We start from the raw sequence: 12,171 nt of genomic DNA, 5'->3' as shown, positions 1-12,171 counted from the left end.
CACATTCTGTCTCTCACAGTTGAAGTGTACCTCTGGTGCAAATTACTGACCTCTGTCATCAGTTTAGGTGGGGGAACTTGCACAATCGGTGGCTGACTAAATACTTTTTTGCCCCACTGTACATGCATCTATATGAAACTGTTTGTTTGGTGGTTGAAAGGTGCTGTTGCTCGGTTGATGTGTGTAATCTTTGAGTACCCAAAGTGCCTCATCCTACTGAGACATCCCTGATACTCACAGGCAGGTCACTTTACCATCTGTAATGGGTTGTATTTTATACAAATGCACTGCAATGAAATGTGTCCTTAATGGGCTGACACAAAGGTGAAGAATGAGGGAAACATATCCCCAGCATCACAGCGTTGACACGTATTTGGTGCTGTTTAAACAGTAATCAATAAAACTGACTTCTGCGTAAATCAGAAAAATTAGGGAAATTTTTTTAATCAATGTGTTTCTTGGTTGGATTTGGGAGAGTTTGACAGAGGTCAACATGTACTGGCTGTTTATTGTTTTAAGAAATTAACATGAGAAGGGCTTAAATTACAGACAAATACATGTTTTTATTCCCAAGTTTTCTTTTGGAGAAAAACCCTCATTTCAATTCTCACAGGCCTTAGAATGAAGCAGGGAATTAGCCTCCTCTGCAGCTGTCTGATCATTACATTTCACAACTTTAGTCTTTAGTCCAAACATGTGTCTGCATGAAATCCAATGCAGCTCTCACATCTGCCCACATGTGGCGACCTCATTAAGATTCAGACACGACCAATCAATCTTCCCGCAATAATTCCTCGTAATTACTCCAGATAAACATCACCCAGTCTGGGTTGGACTTCACGATGCTAAATGAGGGCAATTTACAAAGAATTGATTTCAACTGCAAGGAAATGTATGCAGAACCATCTGATCGATCTCAGCTCTGACATGTAAATTCAGACAACAAAACTCTTCTTCAAGCAGGTAAAACAGGCTCCAAACTTCCTTTTTCTTTAAGTTGTAACACTGGGCAGACATACAGAACTCATTGCATGCTTAATTGTCATTTTTTTCCTAACCAGCTAGTCCAGAAGACAACGAGAAGCACACTGACTGTATTTAGGTGTTATGGTTAAATAATAATGTTTAATGTGACATAAGTAAATAAACAGATTTTAAACGATTCAGCCTGAGACTATAGATATTTTTTTCCTATGAAGTCAGAGTGAGTCGATCCCCACAAACTGTATATAAAAGATGTCAGTAGCCACTATGATGTCACCCATGTATTTCTGGCATGGTGAACCCTTAAAGTGAGCAGACTGAACAATCTCCATGTTGGGTTTCTGAGTCAGACCACATTTGAATGAAAGGATGGGAAGAAGTTATGAGCTAACGCTGGTTGGTATAGCTTGGCTAGCAAGCTGCACCCATAAACTGTAACGGTGCATCACATAGATTAGCACAATTATTTGACAAATTACGGTATCAGCAATATTTATAATTAGCACTATTATCCTGAATGACATTTGTTACCGCTCATAAACTTTTCAATTCTTTTTTTCCCTAAAAGATCTTGTGTCAGTGTCTCCCTCTCTGCAATCTTGGAATCTCTGAGCTCTGTCAATGAAATGGTGGTAAACTCAGATATGCACGTTATATCACGTTTCCCTGTGAATTGGATTAAAAAAAAAAACAAACAAAAAAAACAGCCCAATGCTGAAGACAATACTTCAAAATATGAGTTAACAAGCTCATGGGTGACATCATGGTGGGTATTACCATGTATAGAGCTAAGCCTCTGGGAAGATTCAAATACGTTTTCTGAAACCCTGGTAATGACTACAATGTGGCAGGTTAATCTGGTCTTAATCTGCAACATGCTGTTTTTAGGCTAGTCTACATAGTGCACACAGCCATATCTGTTTGCTGCTCAAAAACAAATGGAAGCCTTAAAAGTTGCCCTTTATTTTTGCACATCAAATTACCAAATAATAACAGTGAAAGAAGCTGGTATCTTCCTCAAAGATGGGAATATTTAAAAAATGTACATTTAAAGAAAGAGTTTATCCATGAGTTTTCCACCACTGACGGTGGCTCTAATGTTCTCAAAAACGGAGTTAATTAAAGCACATTAAAGCATTGTATTGGACACCTGACACTAAATGCTGCTTGGAAAAGGGCTGTTAAGATAAATGTTAAAATCTGTCCTTGTTCCTTACAAAGAAACAGTTGGGGGAACTCCTGGAGCACATCTGGTTCACTTCCTGTCACCAAGGCTCAGAAACTAGAGGCTCTGACGTTGAGCTTTTCCTGCGACAGTGAGGAGCTCAGCAAGCAATTAATTCTGCTTTGTTTGCTTTCACTGCCGTGCTTATTAACGATGGGGCTCGGAGGGTCTTTCCAAGTATGTCCTGCAGCATATGTTACCTGTTTAAAGACTTGAGGAGGAGGAGGAGGCATCTTTATGCTGGGACATATGGAATTTGAATGATGATCTAACAAATCCACAGAAGAGGAAAAACATTTCCTCGATTCTCGAGGGACATCTTAGCTCTGGAGGTTTGTTACTGTTTGAGGGGCGGCCGGTGTTGCTGGATGCTAATTTGGACATTTAACCAGACGAAGCTCAGATAAAGCCCAGGTTGATGCTGATGCTGATGGTGGTGGTGGGGGTGAGGTTTTCTTTTTTTTCCTACTGTTATCGGTGATGGCGGCAGCGGCTCGTATGACGCCGTTCAGGACTGGCAGCCATATTCATCTCTGTTACTTCCTCTCACCTCTGGGGAGATGTGTTTATTAATGTGCCACTTCCACTGATAAATGGACCAATGGAAAACCCCGGCTCGACTCGCTCGCCGCTGCCACTGCCGCCTCCCCCACTTCTCCATTGTGATTTATATTAGAAGCTGCTTTGGGGAGGGGGAGGGGGGGTGAGGTGTGTTGAAAACATTTTGGGGAGGGGGGGGCTCTCAATTAAAGGAAAGTCATAAACTTGAGATAAAAATCAATAAGCTGCGTAAACTTTCGATTATTCTGGAGTCAAACTTTGACTTAAGCACTTAAAAAAACTCACAAGGAGTCTGTCAACTATGACATCTGTTAATTTTAAATAAACATTTAAGCAAAAGTGACTAAATGATAGCCAAAAATATTTTCCCTATGTGAGCAATAAATATGAGGAAAACCAGTCAAAGATGCTTCCCAGCTAGAAGCGAATGTTTGGCCCAGATGTGGCCCACATCTGCAGTTTTCTTTGGCCTTGAATGACTGCATAAACATGGGGTTAGCATGGCTGCCACAACGCAGCCAGAGGTCAAGGATGTTCTGTTTTTGAGAAACGACACTCGCCAGCACGACAAGTGCCAAAAGAAGCCCGGATTAGGCCCAGATGTGTCGGCTCTCTGGGTTAACTTTACATGATTGCACTTTGCACATCTCTCATTCTGGAGCTAATAAAAAGACACCAGCCCATCGACCATGAAAACGTGTAACAGATGAGTAAATTCGATGCCTAAAAAAAAGATGACCTTTTCTCATGAAAATAAAGATGTAATCGCTATAAAATAAAATCTCATGTTATGACTTTGCCAAGTTTCTGTTCTTTCACCTGCAGCGTGAGACTGTTTTATTTGTAACAGAAAGTTTTTAAATCATTATAATATAAACAAGTCAAACTGAAGACAAAACTGATCTGATGGTGTGAAAGATTACGTTCAAAAACATAAAAACTTCGAGCTTACTTATTCAACATGAAACTACCACAGATGGTGTCAAAGATAGGGAGACACGAGAGGAATTGTTCACCCACACACACACAAAACTGATTTAAAGATCTTAAAACAGAAATTAGTAGATCTGCTGCATGTGTTGAATATCTCCACCTTGAATCTTTACTCAGCTTTAACAAAGCCCCAAAACAAACCAATCAAAACCTTCTGATACCAAAAGCCTGGTAACAGATTTGCGGAAAACTAAATATTTGTAGGACTGAGTGCAACCACAGAAGATGAATATGAAGAAAGCATCTTAGACAGCATTCCTGTTAGACAGATACCTTATGTGTTGCTTCTTTTGAGTAGTTTTTCTCAAACATCACCAGCTTTCCTCCCCTCGTTTCTAAGAATGGAAATATTTCACCGTGTTTGGCAGGTAGAGTGATCTTGCTGCTCCCTGCTCACAGTTTCAGTGAATATCTTAACAATGACATTTTGGCGAGACGGAGCCAAACGTGCTTTCCGTTTGCTTTGGCTCCTGCGCCTGCACAGTGTTTCGGGACGGCTGGAAACTGAGTTATGACAGCTTTAGTGAGCGCGGCTGGCCGGCTTCACGCTGCTGGCAGCCTGCCTTAGCTCTCAGCAGCACAACTTTGGCCTCCGACACCATAACACAGCGAGCTCATTCACAAGCCTGTGGGGAAGAGTTTAACCCACGCTGACGGCTCGTTGAGCGGCTCAGCAGGCAACCGTATCACTCACTGTAAAACTTGGGGTGAGGCCTAAAGTCACCAGTTATTTTGTACATTTATATATTGTATTTTTATATTTAATTTCAGATGTGCTCTGTTTTCAGTGTCATTGTGGACCTCATAGATTGGTTGCAAGTTACAACCTGGAGTTCTCCTTTTCATTTTACAGCCTCAGGATACTCCAGCAAGAAACCACATGTAAAGGTTTTAGAAATGCAAAGACCTAAAATTCCCATGCAAATGTGTTGTTCTGTCCTTTAAACTCATTATAGTTCATTTATAGAGGAAACATCAATGTGCTTTCTTCTATGAGTTCAGACTTCCTGAGCTGCTTTGGAATTTACATATATTACTGGAAAGAAGAAGGTGAGAATGATTGTTCCAAGCAGACAGCAAATATATGCAGCAGTCACACACGACCTGGTTACTTAAAGGTAGACTTTTAACATAAGTGTGTTTACTGTTTCAAAATACTTTAAAATCCAAATCATCCAAAATTAATGAAAGACATCTATGTGTTGACGAGAAATCAAATGGAAGCTAAACTGGTGACAATCTTTACTTTTCTATAAAACCAGTTAGTAGCACAAGATGTTGCAGCGAGTAAGTATAACCTTTACTTAACCAGGTAAGTCATGAAACACACGAGGTCCTGAAGAATCCTTCAAAACCCTTTTGAGCAAAACATGGTGGATGGTTAAAATGTGTAACTAGTGCTGTATAGAATATTACTAAAGAGTGTATGAACAGCTATGCAGCAATGAGAGACTATCCAATGTCAATGAAGGTCACCAACTTCGCCACATAGCTGTTGGAATTATCAGTCCCATCACTGAGGCAACAAATTAACAATAAATTAAAGCAACTTCCAATGGAAAAGTATCACATGTGACCGGGTTACCAAGGCAACCACTGGCCTGAAATAAGTACTGGAAACCAGCTACCAGCTGAAAAGCAATGCATAAGCTTATTGCTTTGATGAGTATAGAGTAAGCTGCTTTTGTTTTGTTTTGTTTTTTATTTAAACTTTAATTGAAAGGGAAAATTGCAATATTAACAAATGTTGCCTTTTGATGCATTGCTGCAAAGTTAGCTTAAAGACAATTTACATATGCAGTCCCTTGGCAGGTTACAAATGTTATCCATAATTGCACTTCAGATAAATCAATCTAAATCCATGAGTAGCATTGGAATAACTTTTGAGACTTTTCTGAAGCGTAACATCAACTGGTTTCTCAAGGTTTGCTTATTAAGCATGTGCCTAGAACAAAACCCAATAAAAAAGCAAAAAAATAAATATATACGTGCATCCACACCAGACACGAGAGTCAAAAACAGGCCAACAATAATATTTTTTTAAAAATCAACAGCTCTCATACTCTCACACTCCAGTTTTGTTTTTAACACTTCCAGCACACCTGCTCGGGATTATGACCAATAAAAAATATATATTGATGGGTACCCATAACTTTTTTTTCAAAATTCTGAGATTAAAGTCAGATTTCTACTAGAAAATGTTAGATTTCTGACAGAAAAAGCCAGATTTATGAGGAAAACAACCAGAATTCTATCTTTCGCCTCACAATTCTAGAAAAAGTCATCTCTTATAAAGATTTTTTTTTCCAGAGGAACCTAATTCTCTCCCTGCTGTGTTTTTATATGAGTCTTGTGGCACACAGTAGTTATGTAAAGCACCTAGAAAAGCAAAGGTGAGTAAAGGATGAGCAGGAAGATGGCCATAAATATCCTACAACCCAGTTAGAAATTTACTGTATGAGAAACACTAACAGGAAATGTCACATCTGTGCAAGTGCAGAGGCGTTAAGCTGGCAGGTATTATCACAATGACTCAGACAGATGAAGTTTTCTGGTGTTCATCACCAGGACTTCCCCTCCACCATTAGTCTCACTCTCAGACACGGGTACCCTTTTAAGGTGCAGAGCAAAGCGCCGGATCAAAGCAGGCATCCATTACATTAAATATACCTACTGCAGCCAAATGTGCCCCACAGTGGAAATATCACAGCACCACAATAAGTCCTCCATGTTTACGGAAAAGTGCTGGTGGAGGCCTGGTGTGGAGGCGAGCTGCTCAGCACATGTCCAATACCTGAAGCCCTTCAGATGTTTGAAGATGTTTGACATGAAAAATGTACACAGGGCTTTTTTATTTATATACCTCTCCTGTGATCTCTGTTTCATCTCCAACGTGATACGAATTTCATCTCCCTAATCGGGGTCAAAGCAGCTCATTGGGTAGAGCCGGGTGGGCTGGTGGGAAAAGAGACCTTTCTACAGTCCGCTTTAGTCAGCTGGATGAACTGACTTTTCACGTGATACAGGATTTGCCACCTGAAATAACGCTCACAACACGGTAACACCCCAAATAACCTATAAAAACACATAAGATACACAGATACACTGTTTGTTATCAGAAGTATATACAACTCTTATAACCAGATACACTTGTAGTTTGTGATTCATCTCCCAAAGAAAAGACAAAACAAATAAGATAAACTTATAAAAACTTAACTGAAATGTTGGTTTACTTTTTTTCCCTATACATTGGATTGGAAAGTCAAAATCAACAATATGAAAAGCCAAAAGAGGTTCAAACGTAGGTTTTATTTCAACTTTAAAACTGTTTCCACACATTTTCACCATTTGCGTAAAGCATACGGTGGCGTACATTGTCACTCATATCCTTGATATTTTAAAGCCCCCTTTCCTTTCTTTTTTTTTACACCCAGGTGACCTGTTTGGGGCAAAAGGCCGAAGTTAAATAGAATGTATGGGTGCATCACTGCTGTAAAGCTGGACATTGTAACATGGCAGTCTATGGGGACCGACTCAGTTTTGGAGGCACCTTCCACTGGTAATGACAGAAACTGCAGTTTCACATTTTTTCATTTACTGTCATCGTACTATGTCTGAACTTCTTAGCCTAAAAATCACAGGAATCCAGAAAACCAAAACTAGGGGCTTAGAGAAGTTAGGAAACTGCAGCTGGAAACCTTTCAAGTCAAATCTCAGAGGTACTCACCATCAATGGGAGCGATGTAGTCAGACAGGTGGGCCCCCGCCGTGGCCCCGGCCCCTTGCATGAGCAGCTCGCTATAGGGGCTCCGGTGGCTCGCCATTAGGTGATAATACTCAGCCGGACTGGCTCCAGGTGGAGGAGGAGGAAGTCCAAACAGCCCACGGTCTTTCAAATGCTCGTGGGCCACTGCAGGAGCAAGCAGAGAGGGTGCGAATGAGCAGAGTTAAAGAAAGCTATGAGAACAGGAAATTAGGACAGGGAGTATAGATGGATGCAGGGATGGAGTGAATGGCTAAACAGGAGGAGGGAGGGAAGGGGGAGAGGGGCAAATTCCTGGTGCCTCACACTGAGGGGATCTCTGAATGGGGAGAGGGGCCAGTGGGGTGGAGCTGGATCGCTGATGTGCAACAGCCCGTGTAGGTGCTCCCACCCACCAACCCCCCATTTCTTCAGTCACACAAGGAAAACAAGTCTTTATGTTGTTGGTGTATGTTAAGGTCAAAGACTCCGGAGTGTAAATATTAGTTCTGATTTACTTTATTTTGATGGACAGTGGAGGAACTTTCACATCATGAGTTTAGTTACCTAATTTCACTACTTTTTCTTCAGTTTTTAACGTGGTTGCAGCCACTTAATTAATCTGCCAATTAATCTAGTTTATAGATTTTAAAGGCAGCCTACAGCTACTTTATAATGCAAACTCGTGAATCGTATTGGTGTTAACATCTGCACATAGTAAGATCCTTTTAAATGTGTCAGCACCTCAAAGTCTGAATTATGAATCTGTTTTTCTCCTCCATGTCCTCACATTGTGTCTTGCTCCCTTTTTTCAGGCTCTCTACTTCCTGCTCGAGTCCTAATCGATCTTTCAGACGACATCAGGCCTCTGGGCGTAAAAAAGAGCAGACGCCGTGCTCGTGCTGACTTCATAGCTGAAGTAGCTGCCCTTAATTCGCCCTCACAGGATCACATTTCCACCTTAAAAACTTCTGAATGATGACCAGAGAGCTAGTTAATCAGATGAAGCTGTGGGAAAAGAGACGCAGTGCAGGAAGAGAGCCAGCAGGTTAAAAACTGCAGAACCTCCGAAAAACAAAAAGATGCTTATTTAAACGGGCTCCAGTTGACTTTTTTTTCACATATTACATTTCTTTGTTGCCAAAGTGTCCTTTAACAGCGATGTGAAAATAACAGGAAGTCACATCTCCATGCTGAGGTGAATAAAGAGGTCACCTGGAAGGCTAGCAGTCTTCATTTCCAAACTCAACACCTTGTCTTTCAACAATCTTTTCTCCTTCGGTGCAGCTTTATCACGGGCCGATCTCAGGCGCGGCTGCTTATTTCACTTTAAAAGCTTTGCCACATTACCACTGACAGACTGTAAAAGAAGATTTATAACCCGTCCCACCACCGCGCTCCAATCTGTTATTGTAATTCAGCGCTGAGGAAAGAGTTGTCATCACGTCCGGGTAGATTTTGAGGAGGGGTGGGGGGTTGTTGAGGGTTTGCCAGCACTGTTTTATCAATTTCAACTTAGTGTTTCTAAAAGAATCCTCTTAGTATCAATGTGGAAGGATGAGGAGGTCAAGGTTTCCCTGCAGAAAGACCCCAAAACATGTCACCAAACACTTCAAACCCAGACTGCCGACTGAGCCATAAGTAGTTCCTTCTAAAATCACAATATTACTTAACGATGCTCCAAAGCAGTTTTCAACCAGTGGAAATAAAACCATAAAGTTTTATGATAAATACAAAATATAACTAGCCTAACATGCTTGGAGGTTATTTGGCTTGAAGGTTAAAGATATGGCTTCATATCTTTGGATTTATTCAAAAGAATTTAAAATATCTACATTTTTAAAAAGATACTTCTCATACACTAGTTTTTGGCTTGGTTATGGTACATTCAATTGGTATACTTTTATTCATATAGCTCCAGCTCACATCAAAAGTCACCTCAAGGCACTTATATTGTAATGTTAAGAGCCTGCAGTTTGGTTTCTTAGAAAGAAACCAATTAAAAATGTATTATTTGTTTTTATATTTGGCTTTCAGACTGGTTTTGTCCATGGTTTTGAATGGTATTTGACTGGATTTTGGAGTTGGTTTCACACTTGGATTAGATAAGCTTCAGTTTAGTATAGTATTTATTTTATTGTCATTGTCAAGAACAATGAAATTGCGTTTGGGGCTTCCATACAACCCCAAAAAAGAAAAAAATAATAAATACCCCTTAAAACCCAAGTGTACATATTTAACCCAGTGTGACTCCAATGCAATAAGACAATCCTTAGCAATAATGTTCGTAGAAATTCAGACAAGCTGGGATTTGTTTTTGATTTCAGCTTAAAGACTAGTTAGACATATTAAAATGGTTACATGTATCCATAATTAGAAGGAGACAAAGCAAATATCCTTCTCCAATACCTGATAATCTGCAGAGATCCTCCAATAAGTGATTTGTCCAAAGCGTGAATGAATTATGAAAATCCACAAAAAAATATTAACTGACTCGTATTTGTTTTGTCTGCCAGCTTGGGAAGATGGCAGTGAAAAACAGTTATATAAAAGTAAATAAGGATTTCAAGGTCCTGAAGGTAAACTAAGGCAAAGATGGTAAAATGTGTAAATGATGTATAAAGCTTAAAAATCCATTGAAATAATGTTACATTTTACAGCAATATAGGTTGAATTTGTCCCCTGAAAACTGATTGGACAACGTGGAAGAGTAAAAGCAGACAGAGAAATAAATGTCTTTCTTTGTCTCATAGATAAAAAAGAGAAGATGGGTGAACTTACAGTCCGCAGGGCTGAGTCCTCGGGCCGCTGAGATCATGGATAGGGTGGGGCTGCTGTGCACAGAGCGCAGGTAGTGCTCCATGTGAGGGCTGACATAGGGGTGAGGCGGGCTGAAGGGAGAGTCACCCGTGGCCACTGCAGCTGGCGAGAGGCGAATCAGGGAGATGTCGGAGATGACGGGGCTGCCGGCCAAACCTGCAGGGCTGGAACAGAAAAGACAAATTATATGCAAACTGCTGCATACTGCAGTTGATCTTTACACTTCTTTAACCCAATGAGCAACCAGCTCCAGAGGTTATGTTCACACTTTTGTAACAATGGAGCAAAGACGAATTGGATATACAAACATAATACTTGTTAGCTTCCAGATTTAGGATCTCCCCCCTTAAAAGCTGCGTGCCATCAACATGCACGCTTTGACACGACCACCTGAAGCGCCCTCGCACTCCACAAACTCCTGCGGTGACGGTGAGTAATCCACCTGCGAACCCAATCCTCCCAGCATCCACCTCAGTGTACACAGAGTGTTGAGAGTGATATCACGTCTAACGCGGTTCCTCTATCGAGCTTTTGATCTGGGAGAGGAGGAGGAAGGGGTGAGATCAGGGTCATGGGACGAGCAGACAGTGGGGGGGGGAAGTGCTGCACGGTGAGGAGAACAGCCTCTACAGATTACACTTGTGTCCACGGGGCATTTTGTGGGCGTCTTTCACCTGTGTAAGGTTATCTGGAACACGGCTGATTCTGCGGTTTTGGGGAAGATGAGCCTGATAAAAGAATGCAAAGCTGACACCTTTGTCCTGAATCTGTGAACTTCAGAGTTACACAAATATATGCACAAAAGTATATTTTTACTAAATGTGAAGTGAGCAAGCTTTGAAAAACTGGAGATGTTCTCAGAGTTCTTCTGTCAGATTTGCTTGTCACAGTCATTTCATCTCAGACTGACACCATGAGGTTCAGATCAGGGCACGATTTTTGGATTGCATGTCTGTACTTGGTTTTACACATGCCATACACTGCTTTTGCACTTGGTTTTAGACAAGCTTCCACTTTGTCTTTGATTTAAGATACGTTTCAGACTTTGTAATGCCAGGTTTTATTCTTGATTTCATATTTAGGTGTTAACTTGGCTTCGGACTGCTTTGTGCATACAGTGGGGCAAAAAAGTATTTAGTCAGCCACCGATTGTGCAAGTTCCCCCACTTAAAATGATGACAGAGGTCAGTAATTTGCACCAGAGGTACACTTCAACTGTGAGAGACAGAATGTGAAAAAAAAATCCATGAATCCACATGGTAGGATTTGTAAAGAATTTATTCGTAAATTAGGGTGGAAAATAAGTATTTGGTCACCTCAAACAAGGAAAATCTCTGGCTCTCACAGACCTGTAACGTCTTCTGTAAGAAGCTTTTCTGTCCCCCACTCGTTACCTGTATGAATGGCACCTGTTTAAACTCATCATCTGTATAAAAGACACCTGTCCACAGCCTCAAACAGTCAGACTCCAAACTCTGCCATGGCCAAGACCAAAGAGCTTTCGAAGGACACCAGGAAAAGTATTGTAGACCTGCACCAGACTGGGAAGAGTGAATCTACAATAGGCAACTCGTCGTGTTTGGAGGAAGAAGAATACTGAGTTGCATCCCAAGAACACCATACCTACTGTGAAGCATGGGGATGGAAACATCATGCTATGGGGCTGTTTTTCTGCCAAGGGGACAGGACGACTGATCCGTGTTAAGGACAGAATGAATGGGGCCATGTATCGTGAGATTTTGAGCCAAAACCTCCTTCCATCAGTGAGAACTTTGAAGATGAAACGAGGCTGGGTCTTCCAACATGACAATGTTCCAAAACACACCGCCCGGGCAACAAAGGAGTG

The 12,171-nt window shown here is 41.1% G+C and overlaps 1 protein-coding gene across 1 annotated transcript in view; it reads right to left on the bottom strand.

Moving 5' to 3' along the window:
- The window catches only part of LOC102211830 (zinc finger protein GLI2-like), a 100,817-nt gene that overhangs the window by 21,510 nt on the left and 67,136 nt on the right, over positions 1-12,171 (bottom strand). The window contains exons 4-5 of the mRNA XM_005748370.2: positions 10,287-10,489; positions 7,491-7,673 (exon numbers count right to left, since the gene is read on the bottom strand). Of these exons, the coding sequence (XP_005748427.1) occupies positions 7,491-7,673; positions 10,287-10,489 (386 nt within the window). The remainder of the gene's footprint in view (positions 1-7,490; positions 7,674-10,286; positions 10,490-12,171) is intronic.

The sequence above is a fragment of the Pundamilia nyererei genome, unplaced genomic scaffold (assembly GCF_000239375.1).
Source record: "Pundamilia nyererei isolate P.nyererei 1_Seehausen unplaced genomic scaffold, PunNye1.0 scaffold00220, whole genome shotgun sequence".
Lineage (NCBI taxonomy): Eukaryota > Metazoa > Chordata > Actinopteri > Cichliformes > Cichlidae > Pundamilia > Pundamilia nyererei.
Note: the sequence above shows the minus strand (reverse complement) of the source record. Positions and strands in the feature narration are given on the sequence as shown.